Genomic DNA, 26,439 nt, shown 5'->3' with positions numbered 1-26,439 from the left:
CCGGCCTTGCATAAAACACAAAAATACCTGCGTGGATTTTCTCTGGCAACTCTAGTGAGGCAATAGAAAATATATAAAAAGAGGATAGCTGGAAAGTTGGAAAAATACAAAAGATGGTTTATGTCTTTCTCCTGGCTTTATGTGAAATTGTAAAAGGTCACTCTGAGAGCATGTAATGAAAAAAGAAATTCCCATGATTCCTATGCCACACTGACATCCCTGACCTCGGCCGTGCCCTCTCTGAAATGTGACGTGCTCCAATGATCTCAAAAGAAACGTTATTAAGCTATTTTATGAGGGTCAATCATATTTCACTGCACCGAAACTTTATGCTCGCAGAAAGGTTTTCAAAAGGGCGCATCGCTCACGTCAGAAGTGACCTTCATTTGCTCTTTTTTTTTTTAACTTACTTGCTTATTCACACTTTATTGTGACTTTATTTATTTATTTTTAGTGCAAGAAACGCTAATCACTTAAATGTAAACTAAATTATCTTTAGCATGGATTACCGATCTGAATCTTAAGGGCTTGTCAGCTGTTTGACAAACGGCCTCCAGTTCATGTTTGTGTATGCGAGTGCGACCTGTTCTTTTCCGTAGCGGAGGATCCCAAGTGCGGGAAATCCAAGTGTGCATCAAGTCCTTTTTCCAGCCACACTATTTCAACTTCCTGCTTCTGACTTTACGACAACGTTGCTCCGTGACCCCGCTCCTTCATCGAAACCTGAAACTTCCCACAACGAACATAATAAATCGAGTGTTTGTTGACATTCTCACACAGAGTGGGAAGCTGCGGATGGAAGCAAAGTTCACCGAGGGGTCCGGAAGGCCGCAGGCAATCAATTATTTCCCAATAGAATTGAATGGAAAGAAATACAAGGTCAAACAGGTGCCATTGTCTTTTGTTCTTTATGCTTTGAGTAACATTTTAAATAATGACGTTACTCACTTGGCAAGGTCTAAATGTGTGATCAATCCAGCATGTGGCTCGGGGTAATCTGAAAAGTACAAGCAGTAAAGAAAATGAATGACTTCATAGACATTGGAAATGTAAAGGTTCTGGCCAGGTGTTTTGCATACAAAAAAGAAAAAAAAAAAAAAAGAGAGTAGCTGTAAGCAGTATTTGTGACGCTCGTGCTGTTTTTCGGACCAGCTCAGCTATACTCTGGTCTGAGGTTTGGGGCAGTCAGTTTTCCACATCAAAATAGAACCGCAGGAAACGACAAAAACCATGGCGCATTCAACTCACCGCACCGAATGAAAGGTCCTGGAAAAAAACAACACTAGAGACCAAGTTTTTTGTAGAAGTAAGGAGGAAGTATCAACAAGTACAACAAATATTAGTGTATGTCCGTAGTTTGGCCCGCGATGCATCCTAAAAATCTGTTCAAGGAACACTTTTTGGAAGAAATAGAGGGATGACCTGTCCTGTTAGCCAATGTTTCTGAAATGCTCCAAGATGCCACAAGATGGTGCCAGAGTCCTTCGTAATCAGGAAAGTAGTACAGTAATTGGGAAAAGGAAATATGCTGAAGTGACATCTTGATTGAAAGGTAAGTGTGGTAGGTCAGGGATGAAAAATCAATCGAATACTAAAACCAATAAAAACAAAACATTTTCAGGAAAATAAAAACAACAGGATAATCAACAAAAGTCAAAGCAAAGTAAAAGCTGACTAGAATGAAAAACAGACAACTAAAGATTTTTTTAAGGGGCTGGAATGGAGTCATTTTATTTGAATTATTTTCTATATGTGTACAAGTGAGTCACGTTATATGACAGAAAAAAATAAACTTGTAAGTATCATAGTACAACTACAGTATTCGCAGAAGATTACTTGTCGCCTTTAGACAATATATAATTTGTCTTTATGACTGTAAACATTTCTGGGACATCACATTGAGACTTTAAAGTTGCTTGTGACCTTGGAGAACTTTCTCTTTCTATTTTAAATCAAAATGTAAGATTTTTTTTTATTTTACATTTGATGAAAATCATGGACCATCTGGTTGGCCTTGACATTCCATTTCCGTGGACCAAACATCAGACGGAGGGATGACGTTGAAGCTCCCCTTGAAAAAAACCTTGGCCACAAAGATCCTCACAAATAACAGCCCAGGAGCCAAGGATGTGGCCCTTCTTATAAACACACACACGCGCGCGCGCACACACACACAAATATATTATTTTCGAAAAAGAATTGAAACCAAACTGTTATTCCTGTGAAATGCATTTTTTTTTTGTGAATTGAATCTAATAACTTTATATTTCTTTGTTTATAGGCACCAATAGAGTATTTAATTTTCCCACATTTTCTATGACGCCTTTTATCAAGTTTTACACAAAAACTCCAACTAAATTTGGAGTATACTACTATATATCTTTTATATTTATATTATATTTAAATGTAAAAATATTTGTATATGTTTTTGATTATACTCTATATTTCCATATCTATATTAAATTCAGATATAAAAACTATATATTTATTTATTACACTATATATATTTTTAGATTTACATGATATCTACATAGAGGAATATGAGCATTCCACAAATGGAATCATTTTTAAAAAAAAATCCCACATGCTTTTATTACTTTCTTTCTTTTTTTCCCCCAAAACCTTTTCAAGTATTTGGCATAGATTCTTGATCAAACTTCAAGGAGTGTTTCTTCAAAAACAATGTCCCAACAATTCCTTTAAGGCCAACTACAAAGAAACATGATCTTATTTTCCCAGCAAGAAGCCCAAAAGCCTGGTTGGAGGACCCCGTCCACCCTCCCGCTGGGAGAGTCCCAATCACTACAAGGTGAAGGAGCAAAGTACAAAATTAAACCTCTCAGCGGTGCCCCTTGAGCTCCATGTATCAAACATGGCGGCTTTGCCCTCTCTGGGGACTTTTTGAGCTGCGGCTGACGAATAGGTTCAGCGTATTAACCCTTGTGTTGACACCGGCTGAGAACAAAACATGAGGGGGGGTGACTTATGGCTCAGGTCTTAAGGGTGCAGTAAACATACGTGTCCACTCAGGCATTACACAATCACACTTTTTTTTTTTTTCCCGGCGGTGTCATGGCAGCCATCGTAAAGAAGCCTCTGCAGTAAGGATGCAGCGTTGCCGCAACATCTGTACTGAGCCCTCATTAAGGTGCAACGGTTGAGGACAAGCCACAGACACAATACAACCACACACACGCACACACACATGCGCATTCAGCACATAGCGTCAAGGGAAAGCATAACTGGCAAATGAAAACAAAAACAGCACCTGTGGAGATGAGACACGGAAGAAGGGCGCCCTAGTTTGCCCCACAAGCTCGTCAGGTTCTACCACGACATGTCTGTCGAAATGCTGCTTTGCCAAGGCACCGTGAGAATCCATGGGAAGTAACAAGCTATCACACCAGCACTTCAATGGATCTCAAAGATCTAACTGTCCAGTTCCAGAGCCGACTCCATTAACTGTGATGCGGGGACAAATGGACCATGACAGGTATTTATTTCAGGAAGTCTTGAACCTGCAACTGTGCGCCACACTAGAATCTTATCAGCAACAAATCCTGTTTTTCTATTTTGGTATGTGCCGGGTTTCGAATTAACAACCTCAAGCCAAGTCCTTGGAGGATGAGCCACCAATGCAGAACATTTAGTTGCTCATGGCCACCTCAGAACTTTTTCTGGAAGTGAGCAGAACTCTCTTGCTACCAGTGCCAGATTCCTTCTGGTCTCTGAGCCAGGTTCTTAAGGAAGACTGACTATGGCAGGTGGATGTGTGTGTGTGTGTTTGCACATTAACTGCAGGCTTTTATACCCCAATTCAGTAATTAACATTCTACAGAGTGTGAAACTTGAATGAAATTGAGTGAAATGAAAACAGAAGCCTTTACTACAAGTAAACGGTGTTGTGGGGAAACAATCCCAGTCTCTGTTGGAATCCCAAATTGTGACTGAGGCCAAAAACGAAATTAAAACGACCGGCAACATGGGCAGCTCCCCTCTTGCTTCACAATATGTCGTGGGATAAGATTTATTAGATTAGATGAATACTCAAAAGGGCACACGGTCCACACTGAGGAGCTACAGGCCCTCGAATAGAACGATAAGTACAAAATAAATTATGTTACATGATGACTAATGCCCACCATTAATAGGATTGGATTTTATTACATCAGGCCGTGTGTATATTTAACCACAATGCAGTGCCGTCATTTATTAAATATCACTTGGCTATTTGTCACCACTTTGGCTCCACGATAAATAAAGATATCTTCTCAGAAGATGGCTCGGATTATAGGGACTACAAATTTACGAAGCGCAATTATGTTGTACAAATAAGGGCACGGAACATGAGGCAAAATTGAATGGTTATCAAGAATAAGGTTATGATATAATTAGAGCATTAAGTCACTGGCAGATTATGGGATGCTTAAAAATGCTTCATGAAAAAAAGTGATGAATATATTTTAAATTGCTTTCTTGCAGTAGGATTAGTATTTTAGATTATATTTACAATATTGCAAAATAACAGATTATTCGGTTTATCCAGCGAATAAATAGCTGAATTTAGGAAATAAAGAATTTAAATTAAATTAGAAAAATGAAATACATTAATGTCACAATAATGTTATCACCAAAAAATAAAATATGGAAAATAATCTTTAAAATTACAAAGAAAAAAAGTTTCAACATTGGATAAATAATGGTAAACAAAAGTCTCTGTTCATCCATTCAATAATTGTTAAAACACTTAAGAGTTACATTTCTTGTAATATTTTGTCTTTATCAAATTTGATTATCATTTTAGTAGTATTGTCAATACTTTTTTTATTACTGTACTCTCCTTTGCAAATTTGGAACTGAGAGGACAAGACGTAAGCATGACGCATGTCAAATGACTCGCTGAATCAAAGAGGTGATGCTGGGGCATCCCTGACTGTGTGGCCAAAATAAGGAGTGTGTTGGAGCTAATGGGATGACCTGAATGTTGATGATGATGCTCTGCAGTCACACCATTTCTTCGGGCCTGCATAGCTGGGCTCCTCGCAGGAAAAACACCCTCCGGGGTTCTTAAAATACACGGTGAGAGGTCCAAGTCGAGGCCCAGCCAAGCGTGAGGTAAGTGTATGAGGAAAAGGAGGAGAGAAGGGGGGGGGGGCTCACTGCAAGCCTGGACAAGCTACAGTCAAGCCACGCAGTCCTGATGACACTGACAACAGGAAGGGAAGCAGGAATGTTCACCTTCTGGAAGCTTTTTCAGCACGTTATGCCTGCAAAGAAAAAATGGGAACAAAGCGCACATGTGCTTTGTGGGCCAGCTGCCTTTATTTAGCCATACCTCAAGCCTCAGATCACTTCCAAATGAGTAGAGAGCTTGGTTTGGGATGCGTGGTGGAGGTCATTGAGGTTATGTATCTGTCATTAGTCAGAGACCACGCCTGACGCATGCTGGCCGGCCGACCGCCATACTTATTGTGATGCACAAACAATGCACTCAAGATGTGACATCATTCTGAAGAGAGATTCACTCACACAACCTGAGAGAAGCACTCATGTTATAAACCAGCAATAATACATACATGAACTGACATACTGTATATACTTAAAATGTCAGCTTTTAAAAAGATTAATAGTTTGGTCTGTCACAAAAAAAGAAGTTAGGGGCCAAGTGACCTTACAGTCCCCCTCCTCTCCCTCTGCCAGTGGTAAGGACTGGTTATTGGCTTGGGCTGATTTTAAAATCTGACTGCCCTTAAGCGCATTTGAACAGCTGAACTTTAATCAGAAGCACTTTAAGTCATGGTAGGTATGTGTTTCAATTGTTAATTCTTAAAAACTGCCATGAGGACATCACAGTGGTTTTTATTTTCACTTTCCAATCGTGTTTTAAAAGTAAGGTCACGTAAATAGTGAGAAAAAGAAAGACATGTAGAACAAAAGCCTGGCAATCGAGCAAGGGTGTGTAGACTTTTTATATTCACTGAACGTGTGTCTATGTAATGTGTCCGAGCCAATCGCTTCTGCTTGTTGAAAAATGATGATGGCAGAGCAAAAGAATTGTATCACCACTGCTCCATCTGCTGGATTTGGTGACTCAAAGCCTGACCAACCTGCACATCTTGTTTAAATAATCAACAAAATGAAACGGGTTCTTCCTCTGCCAACATCTCACCTTATTATAAGTGTCGACGTACGATGGCTGTTAGTAGACATTACGATGAGAATGAACATCCAACCATATTGTAGCCCTATGGGCCTATTGATGATTGCTTTAGAGCAACAAATACAGAAGTTAGACTTGAAGTCTACAAAAAGGGAGCGCTTGACCTCAAGTGATATTACATTGCATCACCCATACAGATCTGTGGAGAACTTTGAAGTCTTTGAGGGGTGGGCGAGGTGTCATCATCTGAGCCTGGGGAAGAGTCTGATGAAGAGAATCATGCTGATAAAGGTGAAGGAGACCAGGATGAGCATGAGCCACAGGAGCCAGTTGACTGACTTCTTGGCGTGCTGCTCCAGACGCTCCGACTCGGTTTTCAGCTTCTCAAAGTTGACGTCAGCTTGATGCATCGACTGGCCCAAAGTCTGCAAGATGGAAGGGAAGGAAGACACCATTCATTTGATTAATCAAGTAATCGAAAAATAAACTGAACCCGCTTTAAATTACAGGTCAGATTGTTGTTCTCAGTGCAAGAAAATGGTTACTTGTGTTGTACTGCCCCCTAGTGTCAGAAGCGGATTCTGAATTATTGACTACTTTACTTAATGTACCTGATTGTCCTGCTTGATGATGCTCTGTGCAGCCAGAGTGTTGTTTTTCAAATTCCTGGCCAGGTTGAGCATGTCCTCGGCGATCTTCTCCTGCAGGTTGTGCTGGTGCTGCAAGATGGCGTCCAGCTCGGCGGCCGACTGCTGCTCGTCCAGAGGCACCCCTCTGAGGCGCAAGCAAACATTGAGTTTGGCTTTTTTATTCTAATGGGGCTTATCTAAAACTGTAGAAGCCTAATGAAATCATTTACTTTCTGTTTCTCAAATCGGTTTCTGTGGGAACAAAACAGAGGTGAGTGAGGAGGGTGTTTTATAATCAAAATACTCTTTTAAAATCATTCAGTTGATATAATATAAAAGTGATGCTGAATTTCAATTGAAATTAAGACCTACCTTTGTTTGAAAGGCCCTGTAATGACAAAGGTCATAATAGTGGCCGTGTTAGAAGATCAATCCCTTTTTCTAATTTTAATTTGAAGAGAAAACCAAAATGGTGGACAGACAGTAACATTACCCACTACATAGCCATTCCTACCGTGCCAAGCAGCTCATCCCTCATTTCTCCCGTACATCGGGCCTTGGTCTGCATGTGAACGGTTTTAGTCGCAGCCATCCTCTCGTTGGCTATTGTGGGTGTTCGTCCCGGAGCGAGGAATTGATTAGCTAGAGCCTTTTCCGTTGGGGATGACTGTGAAGTAGAACAGAAGAGCCATGAATTCTGAAGATGGAAGGATTAAAAAAAAAAACAGAAGCAGACAGCCATTTTGAGAGGTGAAAGGGTGATAAATTTGTGGAACGGTGTCACTGACCAGCTTCTCTGCTTCTAGAAGGCCTCTGAGAAAATCCACCTTTCTTGTGTATTCTGTGAGCACCTCTGGAGTGGGTTTGCTGAGTAAACAATATTGATAAAAATAACAAAATCTGTAAATACTAGGGGTGCATTTAATGAGGAAAAACTACTGTAAATATTTGAGGAAATGAATGAGCATTTAAATGTGTAAATAAACATGATTTATAATGAATAAATTAGACTGTAATAGGATTGTTACCTCATGCTTTTTCTCATAGCCACCAACATCTCTTCCAAGGCACCAACATACTGAGAACAAACAGCATTTAATAGACTTATTTATATTCGTGTGTGGAGGTGTACCTAATAACATGTCCAATTAGTGTATGCAATTGTGATAGAAATGTGCTTTATTCTAATATGATGAATAGGAAAGACAGCTGGAAAAAGATGCCTTGAATACGGAATTATTTAGGTATACACCACCAGAGCGGTGAGGGGTTACAAGTAAAAGTAAGGGGATAAATTAATAACCATAAGTGAAAGGTTGCTCAAGTCCAATGGCATTGATGACAGTGACGACGTGGCTAGCAGAGAGGCTAAAAGCTAACAACAGACATGCTAAATTTTGCAAACGACAGCGTAAAACAAAGCACAAATTATTTTCTTTCGCCGCCCCTTGTTGTGTTACTTTACCTTCTCCAACCTCCATTCGGTCTCGCCCCGTTTGACCGAAGCCATTGACTCACAGCGAGACAATAACCGGACAAAGTTGATTTCTAATCTTGAAGACATGGTGGAAGACAACTGGGCGTCGCGCTAAAATGACGTCACAGATATGCGGCGTCAACCTTAAACAGGTGTACTATAAAATGTAAACACGATACAACAATCATGTAATGCATGATAACATTCAAATGTAATCATATATAATAAATAATATCAATATAATATATATAATATATTTGTTGTGTAAGCGGTTTTGTCATGTTCATTTAGACAATTGACTGTTGAATCTGTATTTAGTATTGACATGCACCATACTTTTACAACATCTTCCCATTTACTGTAAAAGTGAGGTCTGCCAAGGGTAAATAGTTTTTATTTACATGAATTTTTATTAACACTTAAAAAATACCCTTGTGTATAAATCTGGGCCTGCAAAATATTTGACTTTTGCAGGAGGGGTGCAATGATAAAAAATAAAAAAAAGTCCAGAGGATTCGCTGCTTCTACTTACCTCAGTTAAAAGTGAAAGTTGATGGTAGTTGAATAAATATGCAAACTTGATTGCTGGTCTGTGTGTCTGGTGACAGTCCCCACCTAATAATCAGGTTTGTTATATAAAATGCAATGACAACTAACCCGATCAAAACATACAACAGCACTGACAGATGTTACAAGCATCATGTTCTGTATTTTCATGTTAATACTAATAACCGATACATTTGATGCCATTCAGTCCCAACCATACACTCTCTGTTAACAAACATCATTCAACAGCAGTCAGAGAGGAACATTAGTATTAAAACAAAGTTGGCCAACGCAACATTGCGGCAGAACATTTCTCATTCTCAAGTGAGCCAACGTAGAAAAGTGAAGTCAAAGATACCATGGTGTGGTTCTTTCCCCTTGGCGTGGTTTGTGTTTTTTTTTCCTTTTTCATTTTAAAGAAAAAAGTGGCATGTGCTGCTCGTGCCTCCTGTTGCTACATGAGGGCAACAATTTCCTATCTGATGTTTGTTGTCCAGCAGTTCGAGTAGACGATGTGACAAACACCTGAACAATCGGTCACAACGTGAACACAATTCCAGAATTTGTACAAAGCAAAATGCACAAGTTTAAACATAACAGGTGAGGAACCTTTTTCCCTTTCGGGCCCATTCAGGGAACATGGAGAGGCAACCATTCACAATCAGCCGGTACATTATCTGTGACTCCTTATTGGGTCTTTCTTTCTTTCTTTTTTTTTAATAACGTCTTATATGGGCCATGTTGTGTTTTTCTTTATTTATTTTTAAATGTGCTATAAAGATAGCAAAAATGTTTAAGTATTAGGAGAATTTGTTTGTTAAATGTTTTCTGGCTTTTAATTATGTTTTTAGAATTGCACACTCAAGTTCTCTTGTGGTACATTGTTCCCCACCCTTGCATTAACAAAACAATAAAACGGAAGTTTTGTATCATTAAGGCACAAATTAGTATATTTCAGTGAGCATGTTGGCTTCACTTTTTCATTCGGAGAACTACGAAATGACAAAGTGCAACAGGGAGCTTAAATTAGCACAAATGATTAAGGGAGGGGTGGGGGCAAAGACATTTGCTCGTCCACCCTTAGGAAGCTACACAACTTCTGTCCTGCCTGAACTATAAGTACAAAAAAAAAAGTTACAAAAAGGTGCATGGCAACATGTCCAGTTGTGTTTACTGTCAATTAGTCTCCACAGGTTTGTAATCTGTGTAACTCCCAAATCTGACCCAGACATGTCCATGTAAAGTATGTCTGGGTCAGAAGAGCGACTATGGTCCTCCAAGACTGGCGTCTTGTTGCTCCGGTGGTGAGGACCCTACCGCCGCGGAGAGGGACGAGACAGAGGAGGAAGCGGAAGGCGGGCAGGAGGAAAAATGGGTCAACAGGTCACACTCGGGCTTGTCGAAGTAGAGCGACTGAGTGCTGTCTTTTCGGCGGCCTGGTTGCTCCCTTCTTCTCACCAAGTGATGAAAAGAACGCTTTTCGTGTGGGCAGGAAGCCCGTCTCGGACCCGAGCTCGTGGGCTGGGCGAGGACACCGGGAGGCAGTTTCACCGTGTCCGGGATGACGGGGTTGCGACGTTGCAACTGGTGCCTGCAGATAGCGTTGGAGGATTCGGACATTGAGGAGGAGCTGGACACAGAAGAGGAGGAGCCAGAAGGGTTGATTTCTCGTAGACAAACACGTCCACCAGGGAATGATGATCTCTGTGCCAGGGGGGATGGCTTGGCTAGGTGCACTGGCCTGCAGCTCCTCTGCTGAGGGCCAACTCCTACCGGAAAAGAGGGAAGATTGAGAATAAAGAAGGATCCTTTAAAATGAGACATAATGACATCAAGGCTGCTCAGGGTCATGCAATCAATCATGGTTCATGCAAAGGCTCATTATGGAAAATATTTGACATGCGAAGCGGTTTATTATTGGACACAATCTATTATCAGACGCTTCATTAGGTACACCAACATTAAAATAAATATAATATGAATAAAAATACTACACACTTACATATTTTCTCAAAATAATTGAGCAAGTGATGCAGCCAAAGTAGTACTATGGCCAAGCGGAACAGGAAAAATATGATCACATATAGAGGACAAACAGGGGGAATCTGCAGTACATATTTTTTTCACATTGAAATTGGGAATATTAGTAAAAGGATTTGTGGGGGGAAAAAAAAAAAGTCATCCCTGCGGCCCTATCTCGTAACTTGATTTTTTAGAAAGCACCACACCGAAGAAGAATAACCCATTAGAGAGAGGCAGAAAGCCACCACACACAAGCAAAACTTTCCTCATCATGTTGGAGGAGATGCAAAGATAGCGGAAAAAACAAGAAGCTTCAAAATATGACTTCTAGTCATACAGAGGACACATTTCTCCATCGCATTATTTTCCTGGGAGAAATCTTAGCATGTTTGTTCCGTGCCATACATGCATACACACAAACAAATGCTGGTGGGCGAACCTGCTTTGCACCGCTCCCATCACCATCACTGGTCCAGACCTGCACCAAAAAAGACAGGAAGGGCCCACCCCAGCGGCCCCGAGGTCTGGTCAGAAACCCAGAGGCAAGAGAGAGAGAGCGAGCGAGAGAGACTTGACAGGACAGAAGAACTAGACGCTGACAAAGAACTAACCTTCGAGCTCAGAGTTGTGTGCGGAAGAACGCTGCTGCTCTTCCAATAGGCTTTCAGAACTCAATGAGGCTTCTGAGTCCAAGTTCTCCTGATCTGAACCGGGTTGCTCCATCTCTGGTAACCGACAGGCCAGATCCTCTCTGGAAAAGAATTCACATGTTAAAGAATCGAAGCACACGCAAAGACTGAAAAAAGAGCCATGGTCCGATATCACTAAGATGGAGCTTCTGGTGTTTTCTGTCACCATCCAGCTGTAGCAGAATCATATTTGACGTGGTCACACATAGCAGGACAATAGGGCTCTTAAAATGTTCTTCCTCCATTTGATATCATTTCCCTCGCTGGCTGTACATGGATGTGGCATGTCAACTGCATTGTGTCATAAGTGATAAATTGATTCCTAAAAAAAAGTTTAATTGTTGCTTTTATTGGGACTTGCAAACTGAATCGAGCTGTTAAGTGAAGGCCCACCATGTGCTTGTAAAACATTAGCACCAAAAATGTTCTTGTCATTGTCCACCTGTCAGCAAGCTCACAAATTGTGCTGTTTGCAAGTGAATTGTCTGCTTACTATTATTAATGTATAAAGAAATGCGTGAGCTTGACCAATACTGTATATATAAAGTCTCAAAAGTGATAAAAAAAAATCACGCAAAAATAAAGCTTACTTCTCCTGTTTGATGGACTTGATACGTTCCACCAAGTTCTTCTCAGCCTCCGAGTCCGAGTCCAAAGGCTCGTTCTCTGGGACCGCTTGGAGGTCTGTACTCGCCTTTTCGTGCACCTGTCCGAGCAACACGGCACAATTATTCAACAAATATTCAAACCAACTCAGCACACAGTATGGCCCGCTAAGTATAATTCAGCCAAATGAGCATTTATAGAGTCCTGTGATTTGGCCATCCCCAAAACTGGTGAAAAAAATATTAAATTAAATGAACTTTCCAACCACATGGTACCATGACCCAAACGTGAAACAGAGATACTGAAATAATGTTAGTAAAGAAACACGCAGGTTCCTACATTCCTACATCATAAACCTACAACCAATCAAAACCACCAGAACACATGCACCTTTTAAGAAAGATGAGAGAAGATGAACAATATGCAAGCAACCCCTTCCAGAGCTTTAAGGAGTGCTATAACATGCATGACGGTCCATCCGTCAACTTCGGCGAGGCACACCAACGTCACAACGACTACAATCGTTTCCCTCATGGAACAGCAACAGCGCCTTAGGGACAACCAACTACCAGAAACATGCAAACTACAACCGGTTAGTATGGAAGAGGAGGATTCTGGAGTGGGGTGAGTTGAAAGCAGATGACTAAGAAAAAAGCGGTGCGGAACGTCACCCGCATCCATCATGCTGTGCTTTAGCATGGCAAACAAAAGTAGCGTACCACACGGCTACGTCTGCTAGATCTACTTGACCGGGAGAACTGGATGATACGTACCACCACTCCTTTGTAAGGAGCTGAGAACCTGAGGGGTAAATGCCAGCACTAAGGAGAGACAGGGAACATGACCTTTATTAAGCATACACCCGTGGAACAGCGGCACCCGGTGTTCTTTGAGAGTCAAGAGGGTGACTAATTAGTCGGGGAGATGTTAACACTCTTTTTTAGAACACACGGAAGGTAAAAGGGCATTGAGATTAAGCTTCATCGCCTCACCGTGTTCTTTCTCTTGAGTTTGAGCTGGTTGACAGCCAGAGCCTCGGCGTACTCCAGCTGCTCGATCTCCTCCATCCTTTCATTGTAGCGTCTAATCTGCTCACTGATCAGCATCTCCACACACCTTTGAGGAAACAAGAAAGAGCATGTGGGAGAGCTCAAACCATATTGAACAAAAAAATCTTCCATATATTGTGGTCTTACGTGGTGGTCTTAGCGACGTCTTTCATGCTAAGAAGTGGGTCAGCGCCATCTGGGCAGCGGAGGATGCACGGTGCAAAGACAATGGCCAGGGAGTTTGGAGACATGCGGTTGTGAGCCTCCTCTTTGCAAACCCTGCAAAGACACGTGGAAAAAGATCAATATGTAGATGACCTCAAAAACAGTTTCAAACAAATGATGGGAGGGAATTTAGACCTGACGAGGTGGAAGACAAGCCTCTCCAGTGTGTTGAAGTTTGCTGTTGGAAGCTCCTCCAGCACTTTATAGATGGCGTAGAGCTGCTCCTGCTTATCTGGCAGCTCTGAATTACAAATAAGGCAATGAAACGGTATCCTGTAATAAACGTGTCGAAAGATGCCAGCGATATACATTTGGCCACATTACATCCTACTTTTTCATCAATTTTGTTGTGGGCATCAGAGAACTGAAATGGTAGAAAAATGGTCCTCCCCCTTCTCACCTACTGCGTGCAGGAACTCATTATAATGTATGAAGGTCATCAGTGGGTCGGGCAGTTCCCTCAGCCACTGTTTCACCAGGCCTGTAACTGTGTGAATGGGGTAGTCTTCAAGGCACACGAGGTGGGGATCTTAAAAAGAAAAAAAAAAAGGAATTCAAGCTAACACCACTTTTCTTATAGCATATTTGCATTAGCGCCACAATTGCACAGCGTGAAGGACACTTTACCGTTCTCCAGTCGCTGGTGCAGCTCTTTCATGCGGTTGGCTGAGCCAGATTTGCGGTAGATGCCTTCCGTGTAGAGGCCCTGCATCTCCACGTGCTCCAGCATCATCTCCAGCACCATGGGAACTGGGTTCTTCTCACTCACCAGGTGGCCCACACGCACACCAAAGTGCTGACCGCCAGACTCCTCGTCACTCTGTTGGAGTCACCCCGACATTTGGTTAAAGCCCAGCCCCCACTTCACGCTGATCTCCTCCCTATCTTGAAACAAACCTTTTTGGCACAGAACGTGGAGCAGTCGGTGACTATTTTACACAGGCACTTTTTGTGGCACACCATCTTACAATCTATAAAAAGAGAATTCATTTTAGTTTTGTTACCCTGCAAGATTTCCCGTAATTAATTGTAATTGAATACTCACAGCTACACATGTAAGCTTTCTCCATCCCCCAGATATAAGAACTACACTGGTCACATGACTGCATGATGTTGACCTGATAGTTGACGAACACGTGATCCAAGGGGCTCTCCATCTTTCGAGACAAATAGAAACTCAATAACAAATCATGTCACATAAAACGGATGCACAAGTTTGTAGACTTACGCTTTTATCTTTTTTCCGTCGCTTCTTCCGAGCTTTCGCGGGCTGAAATAAAATCCAAATGAGTCAATAAGACAATACGGGTGAGGGCAAAATTTGCGTTTTATCACCTTGGTGGGCTCGGCTTCCTCTTTCTTCATCTCCCCTCTGATGAAGCCGTCCAGCACCGACTGAAAGAGGTTGACCACTAGCTGGACTTCCCCTTTTTGCTTGTCGCCGGCCAAGTGGATGACTTTGTTCTGATAACCTGTCATCAGACCTTTGTAGCCAATTGTTGGTTTCTAGTTGAGATGAACAGGAGAGCCGTTGAGGAAGACAAAAGGCGGTGAGGGAGGGAAAATAATACCGACTTACGGGGAGAGAATACATGGCTTTAATAGTCTCTCTGAACTGCATTGTAGCTGTTACAAAGATGGCCTCTGTGGCCGACAACGATTTCCCCCTGGAGCGGAAATCGTTGACCTAAAAAGGAGGCACATACAAAACAGAACATGTTTGTTTTAGTAATAATATGGAGTAAATTCCAAATGAAGCAAGCGCCATTTTTTTTTTTGTACCTGGTTCCCCAGAAACTCATCAAGGTGCCGCAGCTCATTGGCGTTGGTGATTTCTCGATCCAGCGAGGCGTTCCACTGCTCAGAAACGCGTGTGGCACGGCTAATCTTGATGGTGGGGTTACGGCCCAAACTTTTATTGGCACGATCTCCTTGGGACTGGGAGACAGGTCTCCGCGAGTATCCATATGTTGGGGCTAAACGATGGAAAGAATGTTGATACATTTGTCGTTATGAAAAGCCATCAATTGTGTGTTGAAAAGATCCCGTCTAAATTCTCAAGCTCAATCCGGGACTCTTGGAGAAAACCTCATCTGTTTTCACTAGGCCTGCAGCTAAAATGGTCAATGTTTTCTCAGAAAGCAAGCAGGAGGATTAGTTAAGACCCCACAAAGAATAATGATAATACATCTGTGCTTTCTTTCTCACTTCATGAAGTGTGATTGAAGTGAATGGCAGCGGTCCGGCAGAAAGACGACTCAAAAGTCAGCGGAAATATATTTGAAGCCCCTGAAATTTTTTAACACGTCTGCATGACGTTATTGTTTTTTTTATCAGCACAAGGCTGCTTTATGAGAATAACCACAGAACCGCAAATTGAATTTATTGTGGCGGAGAAAATGTCCTTGCTGCCGAGTCCAATATGCCACTTGCTAGCAAATTTAAAGACCTTGTGAAGTGACTTTCGAGATAATTGCTGAAAATGTGGAAAATCTGCAAACTATGTAGTTGCACAAGATACAGTTAAGCTATTTCACTGATTGTTGGGAGCTTGGCTTTAACAGCGCTGTGAATGTGCTGTAATATCTATCATCTTCATTTGCCACATTTATAGTAAACAACCTTGTAAAGTCTCACATCTGATAAAAAAAAAAGACAAATAAGATGAAAAGGATAGGGACTTGCAAATAAATCATTTACCTTCTCCTCCTACTGGCTTTTCGTTGAGAACCTGCGCAAATGTCAAGTCTCCATTGTCGGGGGTGTGAGGCTCCTTGTGTGGTCGCTTTTTCAAGATCTTGCTGAAGAAACCACCTGGCCTAGAGGATTGACATCAGATTCTTTGTTAGAAATGCCTTTGTGTGCTTAGCGAGGATTTCCAGTTACCTGTCTGGCGTGGACGGGGTGGAGAGAGTTGCGTCCTCCTGGGTTCTCCTCCTGATGGAGCTTCCTTTCGAGCTCTCTGGAGACAAAATAATCTGTGGAACAGGACAAAGAAGATTTCAAAAGCTATAGAGAGGAACAGCTATAGAATTATTTGTAAATACCTCTCTGGTTAAAAGAGCACCGGCGCCCTCGGAAGACGGAGACAAACTATCAAATGAGGAGGAGGCTGTCTGACTTCTGCAAATGGAAAAAAAAAAGGTTAATGTGTTATGGAGACATTTTATGTATAGCACATGTCGCAACGTCAGCAAACGTACAGCGGCTGCTTGGACCTTCTCTCTTCTCTATTGTGAGTCGGAGGCGAATGTTCCCCATCAACACTCTTTCCCTTCCCCGACTTGGCTTTGAATGGTCCGTGGCTGCGCTGCAAGCTCAAAGCTGCGCCGTCCGCCACGGTTTTCTCATGCAGAGAGTCAGCTGGTTGAAGTGCCAAAGTAGTTGGACGAACGACGACGGACTTTGAAGACATTTTGGTGTCCTTCTTCCCCGCTTTTTCTTCCTTCATCTTCCACGGCACGAAGGTATACTGATCGAGCTCCTTGCTGTCGGACCGTTCTCTCTCCCTTGACGCGTCGGGCGTTTTGCTCTTTGGAGGTGATGTTTGTTCCACACTGGTCGCTGAGGTTGAAGCGGCTCGTAAAGTCTCTCTCTGGTTGTGCTCCAACCCCCTCCTTCTCCTCTGCTCTCTCTTCTCTTGATTTTTCGATACCTGGTTTTTGGGATGGACACGTTTCTGTTCCGCATTGGAAGTGGTATTGCTGGAGGTCTGTTCCGAATCAGAAGAAATGGAGACCCCAGTGGATGACAAAGCATGTTTTGTATCCTCCTCCTTTTCATCTGGCTGGGGACCAGCCTCAGCCAAAGTACCGTTGGTCTCCAAACCAGACCTGAGAGGTAGGTGGTCACAATTGCTTGGTTGTGTCTCGGGTAGCCAGTCATCGTCGTCTTCACCCTGTTCCTCTTCTGTGTGGGAGCTTGATGCCACCTCCTCCCCATCGTCCTGTCCTCTGTCCTCATCCAGCATCTCCTCTGTGACCAGTTCTATATCTGGATCCTCTCTGGTTTGAGGCTCCTTTGCTGGTTTCCCCCCTCCCTGTTCTATTTCTTTGACCTCAGTCGCTTCCAACGCCGCTTTAGCTTCCAGTGCTTTTACGATTGCCTCCTCCTCCTCTTTTTTCCTCCTCTTTTCCTCCTCTTCAGCCTTTCTTCTTTCCTCCTCTTTCTCCATTCTTAACCTCATTTCCTCTTCTTCCTGTCGCCTCCGTTCCTCCTCTTCCTCCCGCTGCCTCCTTTCCTCTTCTGCCTTTTTTAATTCTTCTTCTTTTCTGCGCCGATCCTCACGCATTGAGTGGCATCTGGAATAATGAAGTTACAATGTAGGATTCATTTTTTTCCTCCAGAAAGTGAACCGGGTTGCCTTACCTCCTTCGTGCCGAGTGCCCCCTGACAAGGGCTTGTATCTTGGTGGCACCTTGTCTTTGGCGATAATATGTTGATCTTTGTTGGTGCCCCCTCCAGATGGCCTGGATTAGAGTGGCAGCCCGCCGCCTTTGTTCCTCTTTGCAGTACCGACGCCATGAACGCTAACAGGAAGAACAAATCAGGGTTACAATACTTTAGATTTTTTATTAAGGTTAATTGTTTTAATTAAAATTTACCTGGATAACGACGGCCGACTGTTTCATGTCCAGAAACTCCTTCCTCTGCAGGCGAGCTCTGAACCAGCGCTGCAAGAAGATGATCTTGCGCATCACATCCTTGTGCAGAGTGTCCTGCAGCTGCTGACGCTCGAGTTCTTTCAAAAACACCTGAACAGATAGCAAAAAAATAATAATTTGCACGCATAGTATATTCTAAACAAACACGCAGGCAAAGATGAACTCAACGCGTACCTTTGTTTTGCCTATCTGGTACGTGGTGTGATCCAAGCCCATCTTCTTGTCAAGCAAAGCAGAAATGTCTTCCTTACAAGCAGTGGAGTTCTTTGGAAGCAACACCCTGAACTGCTCTAAGAATTCCTACGGATGACAAGACAGACACTTATGACGGTACTATTTTACAAACAACATTGTCAAGACATGCCCGACAAAAAGGAAACTTGACGTTACCTGGAATGTGTATTTAGCTCCATAGCCAGACCTCCTGATTCGAACGGTTTCCAGCATTCCGGTGTAACGTAGCTGCTGGAGCACCAAGGCCTCATCGAGATGCATCTCCTTCTGCTCATACGCAAGCAGAGCAGGATATAAAGGGATTAAGGGATTGGATTGATTGAGAAATATGAAGATTTCAGTGAAAGACTTTGCCATAATAGAAATGGCGGATTTTAACAATAGGATTTGAATGTTACCACAATTAATTTGTTGTACCTTTTCGGCATTGGAGCGGATACAGCGGATGAAGAAAGGCTCTGCTCTGTTCAGAGTCTCCAAGAGTTTGGTCAGAGATGTCTATGAAGAAAAAAATATTTTTAAATGTTTTGAATTTGGCTGCCTTAGATTGACTTTGCGTACACACCTGGAACTGAGCACTGATGCTGGGGGGCTTCTTCTTTTTGTGCAGATGGAGAAGCGACTTGGTGGTGCGGTCATGTAAGGTTAAGCTTACAATGAACTTCAGGGAGCGAGAATCCAACAGGTTCTGCGGAGTGAGAGAAAAGGTTTTCTCAAAAATGTTGATCAAAGCTAAGAGACTTAAGTCAGTTTTTTTTTTTGGATACCTTGGGGATGATCTGTTTCTGTTTAGTTCCTTTGTTTTTCCTGCGGAAAAGGTCAACAGAAGATTTAAGGACGAGAGCAAGAGGTGCGGAGGGGGAGTGACTGGAGTCAGGTTAGTAGAAACTCCATGCGCTCTCAAGTCAGTGATGAAATGCAGGCTTGCACCTGACGGGATTAATAAGAGCTGGACTGGATGAATGCAAGAATGATAGCCAAGGGAGAGGACGTCGTTAGTTCCCAGCGAAAGATGGGATGTCAAATTTACCCTCGGCATACACAGACAGACATGCTGGCTCGCTACCGGTGCTACATATGCACAATGTTTTCATCTTCAGTGTCAGGTTTCTAGAACTGACTTGACATGCTGAAGGGCCACTGCTTCTCACATGCCTTTTGATGATTATCCATGCCGTTTATGCAACCTTCACACTATCTGAGATCAAGCAGGATGCTTGTTGACGTTTTGATGTTTGTATTATGCAGTCTATTTTCCTGAGCTGACTGCACTGAGTTTGGCGAGCTGCGACACCACCCAGTCTGTCTGCAGACTCACTGGAGGACGTGTCGAGGGAAGCGGAGACGACCCCAGGACTGCAGAAGCTTGCGGGGGTCCTCAGCATCCAGCTGCAAGTTCTTAATGGAGCTGATCATCTGCGCATGCATGTCTCTGATCACACGACACACACAAAGATACACAGTGTGGACGAGGGGAAATGGGAAAGCCAGGTAAAAGAAAAAAAAATGGATGACAACCCCAAAAAAAGGAAAAAAAACAACAACCCAGATTGGACACCTCAGAGGAAAACACACCAAGATAGGAACACGCAAGGCAGGATAGTTGGGGGTCTGACAAACTCTGCTCATCCGTGAAGAATAACTCACAGACAGCATACTCCCATTGTCCATGTTTATTTACAAGGAGAGCACAAAGCATACTGAACCACCCAACCATGTTGCCATATCACCTTTTACGAACACACACACACACAGAAAGAACCAAGAGGGAATGGAGCTCGGTGGGGTATAATTCACACCCATGTTGCTGTAAATGTGCTGGTAGTCAACATGCATATGGCCGCCTAACAGGTTCCATGCTGGAGGGACTGTAAGTTATTTGTGTTGATTCAATCCAAATGATTGGGCTAACCGCTGAATTGTGAGGTTAATTAACACTGAGACTTATCGCACAGCTGGTTCATGCAGGATTTTTCTATACTTACCCATGCGTGAGCGTAAAAGCAGGAGACGGGCAGGAATGGAATGGGCAACATAAAAATCGGACTAAATGGTGAACCTAACCTCTTTTCTATGTTGCAATGACAGATCGGAACAGGCCTGACTGATTTAATCAGAGTTACAATGAACTGTGGAGATCTAAAACCCAGATGTAAAATATAAAATAATAAAAAATATAATAAAATATTCCACGTTTTGTTTCTTACTCAGAACACTCATTGTTCGATTCTTATCTATTTACTAATTATGACTCATTAATATTATGTGTAAGAAGGAATACAACAATGATGTTGGAGGAAAATTTTGCTATACTACCTTTCATATTCTTTCATTATGGCTTCTCATGCATTTGAGTAGATTTATTTGCCTTTTGAAATGAAAGCAAATTCAAAGAAGGAAGCAAACAGTCTATCTATTGCCCAAAATGCGCATTTACTTTCCTTCCTGCCCGTCTGCCTGCCCGGCATCACGCGTTCAACCACTTCTCCTGTCCACTCTTCCGTCACTTACTTTTTATTCTCATAGCTAGCAAAGATGTCTTCGAAGGCCTCTAGAGGGCGCTCCTCTGAGTGATCAAAGTAGAAATCGAGCATAGAAGCTCTTCTGCGGAAGGGAGAGGAGAGAGCCACACACACACACACACTGGTCACCAAAAGGTGTCGAGAGGGAAAGGAGAGGGCGGGTTTGTGAAATGGTTCCTCTTCAGTTCTTCCCATAGCAGAGAGTAAATAAAAAGGCAACATACAGCATCAAACAGAAACAATGCTTTCATGAAGGCTGAATTTTGTCGTATGCGCAGGGATACTTTTGACTCTGAAGGGGGGGGGGGGGGGTGAATAAAAGACCAAAGACGCTGACGCCACATCCGCAGTTAGTTACTCAGCTGTCCCCCATAGGGAAAAGATTGGACGGTTAGAAAACCAGTTTGACCACAACCAAAAAGGTGATATGATCATATTCCGTTTGTAATTTGAATAATGGTCCATCTGCCCTTACTTGTACATTCGTTCGATTGGAGCATTGGCCCGCTGAATCTCTCCCAAAGGAGTTCTGGAGGTTGGACGCACAACGCCTGCAACAAAGAAGGGGGAGGGGACGGGAAAAAAAATACAGGTGGATGAAAGCCATGTGACTGCAGCAATTTTGCTTCTTCTAAACTTCATTTAATCCGTTAATCCAGTTTAAAAGGTTTGTACGTCAGTGGGCTATAACAATGGCACCAGAATAGTGCAGAGGATTGCGCATTTGGAGGAAAATGTCTCAAATCTGCTCGGGCCTCACGTTTGTGGCTTTAATATTCTCTATGTGCTGACCCCAACGGCTTACTGGAGAGTAGAGAAACTGCAGAATTCTAAAGCTTTGTGCATGAGCTGTTTAAAGGTCTACAACACGGCTAATGTCCAACGCTTTCTTTCCTCTGTAGGAATGACAATGTTTTGATTGCAATTCAGATCTACTGATTATTTCAGACCAAAGCTACCTGATAGTTACACCACACCTACCTGCAGTTTTGGCGGCCCATGAGCGCCCGGCTTCATTGAAGGCAGCCATGCCTCTGATGGTGGCGCGCAAGATGCCCCAACGAAACATGGCCACGGGGTCCATGCCGATGAGCTGCCGCACGTACGCTCGGTCGCTGCTCCGCAATAACGCCACAATGTCCGGCCGCATGTGATCTGTGTTTTTTTCACGGAAATCCTGCGACAATCAAAGATAAAACTATGCTCAATATCAAGAAATTGGTGCGTTACTGGGTGATTTTGCCGCCTTACCTTGATCTGATATTTGACTTTCCCAGCAAAGTGTTGAATGACGAAAGCAGGCTCCATGACGGGTGTGGAGAGAAAGTATTTATTCCCCTGATGCTGCTGCTTGAATTTGGCTAATAGTGTCTCATCTGTGGCATGGGGGAAGCTGGAGTACACAAAATAAGTGAGGAAGGGAAACAAGTAGATGACATGTTCAAGAAAACAAAAGCAATGTTCCTTACTTGCTCTCCTCATCCAGCAGGTAAAGCAGGCCGGTGGGCTTCTTGCTGATTAAATGGATGCAGCCCACATTGTCTTTGTAGTCAATGTTATGCCAAGTGATCCCCTCTGCTTGGTATTCCTCCTGCAGAATACAACAATTCCAGATAACAGTTCTTTAAGAACCAATTCCAAACATTCCATGTGAATTCATTCATACATTTAAAATTGTGTGTTTCAGTCAATGTGATAATAAAAACAAAAGTCCGCCACTCACCTGCTCTAGGTTGAATATATGGTTATTGAAATAATACTGCAGCTGCTCATTTGCATAATTGATGCAAAACTGTTCAAAGCTGTTGGTCTCAAAGTCTTCAAAGCCAAATATGTCCAGAACACCGATGGACAAGCGCTACGGGAAGACGGAAAAGATACAAGGTCAAGACTGCACCGCTCATTTGGAGTGTGTTTTGTATCTCACCGGGACCGACACCTCCATGTCTCGTTTGTTAAGCAGGGCGTGATTAATGCGTAGGACAATCCAGTCGAATAAGGCGCTGTATAGCGATTTGGCCATGGAATCTCTGGCTGTGATCGCCTGACGTGAGAAGAACACAAAGAACAATGAAAGGTTGCCTGTGGTTCCTTCGGAAGTCAATCTCAAACAAATAAGATGCCCCATCAGATACCTCCGAGTGGCTATAGGGGAGGATCAGCTTGTCATTGACTGTCACCGTTTTCCGCTTTGTCAGCGCTTCAACCAGCAGCTCCTCTTTGACCTGAGGGAGACCACCGTGTTGAGTGCTTGCACACAGCTGACCAAACATAATCCCCAAACACACACAAGGGTTACCTTCAGAAGGTCAGAGAGAGTGGCCAAGACCTCCGGCGGCCCCACCTCCAAGCCCTCGTCTCGCCCATTTGACTTTCTCTGGTAGGTCACGTTGCCGAGGTACAAGATGGCCGAAAGCACGGAAAAAATCCTGCAATAAAGACATTTGATATCAAATACACAATGTGACCCGCTGAAGAACGCTGTAAACACATGACCTTTGATACTTTGACTCGTTGTAGCCTTTGTGAAATTGAAAAGGAGACGATGTATTTAAAAACACGAGCACGTTTTGAGGAGTAGTAAGAACAATTCCTGAACGAAACAGACTATTTAACAGCACCACAACGCTGAGCGGACACTTACTGTTTCTTGGTAGCTGGAAGGAAGCCAACCATCTCCATGGCCTGCTGTAGCCTTTCAAAGTCATGATGCAGGTCCTCCTCATCTTCAATCTTAAAGTTTTCCTACGGAAAGCAGACAGAAGGGGAGTGTGAAAACACACCACCACAAAAGGTGTTGCCAGAAACCGGTTTTAATGTAATTATATGGTTAGGATGAAATTCCTTTTCTTCCTACCTGCTTGAGGTAGAAGTAGTCTTCAGGTGGCAACAACTTGAACTCTTTCCTTTCCTCCTCGGAAGCTCCCAACAACAGGTAGTAAAACACGTGGTAGTTTCTAGAACACAACAAATCGTCGATGATATTAAGTCAAAGGCTGAGGTCCGACATCATGAAGCTTGCCATCTTTACAAAAAGGTCGCAAAAGCCAGACTGAGGGAGGGAACGCGGTGGAGACCCTGCGTGTCCTCACCTCTCGTTCTTCTCTCTGGAGACGAGACGCGACTTCTCCAGAAGATACTTCTCCACAACGGCACTGCATGAAAGACAGAAGAGTGGTGAGAAAGACAATTTACATGAATCATTTTACACTAAAAGTCAGTGTGTTTGCATGTGTTCAAGTCATGTAAGAATGGACTCGTAAAAAAAAAAAAGGAGACGTCAGGGGGGATGGTTGAAGCAATTATCCCTCCTGATTGGATTATAGATCATAATTACTTTGTGCCATAAATGGAAAATGCCTCGATGGGATTGAAGACAATTTATCACGTCTTCAACAGAAAGTGAATGGGCAAGGTGTGTGGGCTGAGGTCTGAATGTTGTCTAAAGCTTTTTCCCATTCTTGCACGATTGCATTTACATCTGTTGTCAGATGTTGTTTTGAGCAGCCCACAGTCGATGAGGAAGTGACGTGTACACCCAAACTTTGGTGGTGCGCCCTAACCGGAGGCTGAGGTCTGAGAAAAAAGAAGTGGCTGATGGTGGATGTAAGTTTAAGCCCCCATACAAGCACTTGTTAAAAAAAAAAAAAAAAAAAAGAGAATGCACATGACCGTTCAAAGGGGATATAATTAATTACTCACCCTCTCACCACTCCGGTTTCCAAGTAGTTAACCTGGATGAATTTACCAAAACGGCTGGAGTTGTTATTGTGGGCTGTCTTGGCGTTTCCAAAGGCCTGAGAAAAAAGAAAACCCACAAGAATTAGTTCAAGGAAGGTGACAATATTTTGAAATCCCCCAAAAGTAAAGTCCCTGAAACAACCATAGCGGAGGTTTGCGTCACTGCACCTGATTCAAAACCTCATTATGCTCAATCGTTTGGAATTTCAAACCATAAATGAAACAGAGTATTAAAAGAATGTCTGGCTCACATTAAATGACTGCATACTCCATAGAGCAGGGGTTACATCTTGTTTTGAAACAGCAGCCCAGACCACTGATGTGGGTGGTATCATGTTCACGTCACTCTGTGTGTGTGTGTATGTGCGTCGCGGGGGCCAAGCATCTGCAACTCATTGCCCCCACTCTCCATCTGCCTCCTTCAAAATCTTATCACTCATTTCCCTTGTTCAGTCTGTGCGAGTGTGTGGATGTGTGTGTGTGTGCATTACAGGTCAATTGTGATAAATGAAAGTGGAAATGCCACTCGGTGCCAGTGTCAGCCTGATGTGGCTCGAGCAGAATGAACCCAGCCATCGGGAATCACTAAGGGGGCCCCTGGTTTCAAGCACTGATATGGTAACCAAATAGCACTCTCTCGCTCTCTTTTTTTATTTAATGATGCTCACATGGTTACAGATACACACACGGGTACGACAAAAGGCCACCGCGAGGGAAGTCGACTCTGTGCATGTTAAATAGGAACCACATTGTGTGCTCCCAAGCAGGGGCAGGTTTAATTTGTTACAGTGGTGTCTTCCTTTAGAGTCTATAGACTAAACTGGTGACCCATTTCTGTTGTTTCAGTCATTTTGCATTCAGAAAAATCACAATTTCATCTGATTGGAGTACAGGTGAGGTTAAAGTACTTTTCTCTGATTTATTTCCATTGACCCAATTCTGGATTTTGTGTTAATATGCCCAGTTTAACCAGAAGGGGATAAGACATGTATGGAAACCGATGTCATAATCAAGCCTTGGTATTATGTGGATTAAAATCAGATATGATGACTCATATCGACCAGTGGCACCAGACAGACTGGAATTTCTCAAATGAAATGTGACAATGAGAGACTTTCTTGCAATATTCTGAATGTGGCTAATTAGTTGCATTTGTCCATACTGTCACTCACATTTGAATATTCTTTTAAAGCAACATTTATTTCACTTGAGAATACCTTTTATGACAGTGCAGCTCACAGAGCTATTCAGATTGACCTGATCTGGCAACCTTGCAGCCAAGTGTGCAAAACCCTGGGAAAGCTCAGCATACTAGAGGCCTCAGCGCCACCCAGTGAATACTAAACATGTCACAGCATCATCACAGCAGGCAAACATGCCCATGAGGGGGAGCTGTGATTGGCTCAGAGGGACAGCAGGTATGAGGAAGTAAATTGACACATTGTCAAAACCACGTCGAACTTTGCGAGTGGGATTGACATTTTTAACAAAATTACAGTTTCAGACTTTAAGGGAGAAAAAAAACAACAGACACCAAACACAATGTTGGTATGCATATGCGAGTTTGTCTTGTGTTCTGTGAGCCGGATTTTTTTTTGGGTGCCAGCTATCCAGTACATTTCCACTTGAGCGCAGCCAAAGTGACCAGAATGAAGGCTCACATCCCCACTGAGCCACACACGAAGTTCTTGGAATTCAAACTAGGGGAGCTCTTCCACAAAGTCATTTATTTCTCTTGCACAACAATCAGCCCAAATTTTATAAAGTCATTCAAATAAGCCAAGTTTAGGATGCAAAAGGAGTTTTGAGCAATTTAGACAATGGCTGAATATTAAGCCTTATTATTTGTAACCCTGGGGCAGTATTGCATCCTCT

At 42.9% G+C, this 26,439-nt stretch overlaps 2 protein-coding genes and 1 long non-coding RNA gene across 15 annotated transcripts in view; 1 reads left to right on the top strand and 2 right to left on the bottom strand.

Annotated features, from left to right (window-relative positions):
* Window positions 1-5,843: 5,843 nt before the first annotated feature.
* use1 (unconventional SNARE in the ER 1 homolog (S. cerevisiae)) lies at window positions 5,844-8,402 on the bottom strand. Of its 3 annotated transcripts, XM_061297186.1 has the most exons (9): window positions 8,255-8,402; window positions 7,818-7,867; window positions 7,578-7,656; window positions 7,304-7,456; window positions 7,162-7,177; window positions 7,020-7,041; window positions 6,772-6,934; window positions 6,500-6,585; window positions 5,844-6,424 (listed from the first exon to the last, which is right to left on the bottom strand). In XM_061297186.1, the coding sequence occupies exons 1-9, from the start codon at window positions 8,351-8,353 to the stop codon at window positions 6,403-6,405; spliced, it is 690 nt and encodes a 229-aa protein (XP_061153170.1). In that variant the 5' UTR covers window positions 8,354-8,402; the 3' UTR covers window positions 5,844-6,402. The 3 variants fall into 3 exon arrangements, with proteins under 3 accessions (XP_061153170.1, XP_061153169.1, XP_061153171.1); XM_061297185.1 differs by having other exon boundaries at window positions 5,844-6,585; XM_061297187.1 differs by lacking the exons at window positions 7,020-7,041; window positions 7,162-7,177 and having other exon boundaries at window positions 5,844-6,585; window positions 6,772-6,972.
* A 553-nt stretch (window positions 8,403-8,955) lies between these two features.
* si:zfos-588f8.1 overlaps window positions 8,956-26,439 on the bottom strand; it is a 32,584-nt gene continuing 15,100 nt past the window's right edge. For 5 of the 11 annotated variants that reach the window (XM_061297169.1, XM_061297167.1, XM_061297166.1 and 2 more), the window contains 40 exons: window positions 24,526-24,620; window positions 23,916-23,978; window positions 23,681-23,780; window positions 23,468-23,568; window positions 23,123-23,252; window positions 22,959-23,048; window positions 22,751-22,867; window positions 22,547-22,681; window positions 22,293-22,414; window positions 22,075-22,216; window positions 21,805-22,000; window positions 21,299-21,374; window positions 20,813-20,905; window positions 19,620-19,733; window positions 19,069-19,108; window positions 18,867-18,989; window positions 18,719-18,799; window positions 18,458-18,568; window positions 18,242-18,367; window positions 18,008-18,157; window positions 17,772-17,932; window positions 16,607-17,704; window positions 16,451-16,526; window positions 16,290-16,381; window positions 16,104-16,222; window positions 15,186-15,379; window positions 14,983-15,090; window positions 14,739-14,909; window positions 14,632-14,673; window positions 14,449-14,560; window positions 14,301-14,374; window positions 14,031-14,223; window positions 13,804-13,932; window positions 13,539-13,644; window positions 13,326-13,457; window positions 13,122-13,245; window positions 12,903-12,950; window positions 12,114-12,229; window positions 11,446-11,585; window positions 8,956-10,581 (listed from right to left, as the gene is read on the bottom strand). In XM_061297169.1, the coding sequence (XP_061153153.1) occupies window positions 10,079-10,581; window positions 11,446-11,585; window positions 12,114-12,229; window positions 12,903-12,950; window positions 13,122-13,245; window positions 13,326-13,457; window positions 13,539-13,644; window positions 13,804-13,932; window positions 14,031-14,223; window positions 14,301-14,374; window positions 14,449-14,560; window positions 14,632-14,673; window positions 14,739-14,909; window positions 14,983-15,090; window positions 15,186-15,379; window positions 16,104-16,222; window positions 16,290-16,381; window positions 16,451-16,526; window positions 16,607-17,704; window positions 17,772-17,932; window positions 18,008-18,157; window positions 18,242-18,367; window positions 18,458-18,568; window positions 18,719-18,799; window positions 18,867-18,989; window positions 19,069-19,108; window positions 19,620-19,733; window positions 20,813-20,905; window positions 21,299-21,374; window positions 21,805-22,000; window positions 22,075-22,216; window positions 22,293-22,414; window positions 22,547-22,681; window positions 22,751-22,867; window positions 22,959-23,048; window positions 23,123-23,252; window positions 23,468-23,568; window positions 23,681-23,780; window positions 23,916-23,978; window positions 24,526-24,620 (5,943 nt within the window). In that variant the 3' untranslated portion in view covers window positions 8,956-10,078. Of the gene's footprint in view, window positions 10,582-11,273; window positions 11,313-11,445; window positions 11,586-12,113; window positions 12,230-12,902; window positions 12,951-13,121; window positions 13,246-13,325; window positions 13,458-13,538; window positions 13,645-13,803; window positions 13,933-14,030; window positions 14,224-14,300; window positions 14,375-14,448; window positions 14,561-14,631; window positions 14,674-14,738; window positions 14,910-14,982; window positions 15,091-15,185; window positions 15,380-16,103; window positions 16,223-16,289; window positions 16,382-16,450; window positions 16,527-16,606; window positions 17,705-17,771; window positions 17,933-18,007; window positions 18,158-18,241; window positions 18,368-18,457; window positions 18,569-18,718; window positions 18,800-18,866; window positions 18,990-19,068; window positions 19,109-19,619; window positions 19,734-20,812; window positions 20,906-21,298; window positions 21,375-21,804; window positions 22,001-22,074; window positions 22,217-22,292; window positions 22,415-22,546; window positions 22,682-22,750; window positions 22,868-22,958; window positions 23,049-23,122; window positions 23,253-23,467; window positions 23,569-23,680; window positions 23,781-23,915; window positions 23,979-24,525; window positions 24,621-26,439 lie in introns of all 11 variants that reach the window. The other 6 variants (XM_061297176.1, XM_061297171.1, XM_061297173.1 and 3 more) reach the window with 6 other exon arrangements.
* Window positions 18,985-19,787, top strand: LOC133166855 (uncharacterized). The gene is made up of 2 exons (XR_009717861.1): window positions 18,985-19,178; window positions 19,550-19,787. It is a non-coding gene; the product is annotated as an uncharacterized LOC133166855 (long non-coding RNA).

Source organism: Syngnathus typhle, linkage group LG14, assembly GCF_033458585.1.
Source record: "Syngnathus typhle isolate RoL2023-S1 ecotype Sweden linkage group LG14, RoL_Styp_1.0, whole genome shotgun sequence".
Classification (NCBI taxonomy): domain Eukaryota; kingdom Metazoa; phylum Chordata; class Actinopteri; order Syngnathiformes; family Syngnathidae; genus Syngnathus; species Syngnathus typhle.
This window is presented reverse-complemented; position numbering and strand designations above follow the sequence as displayed.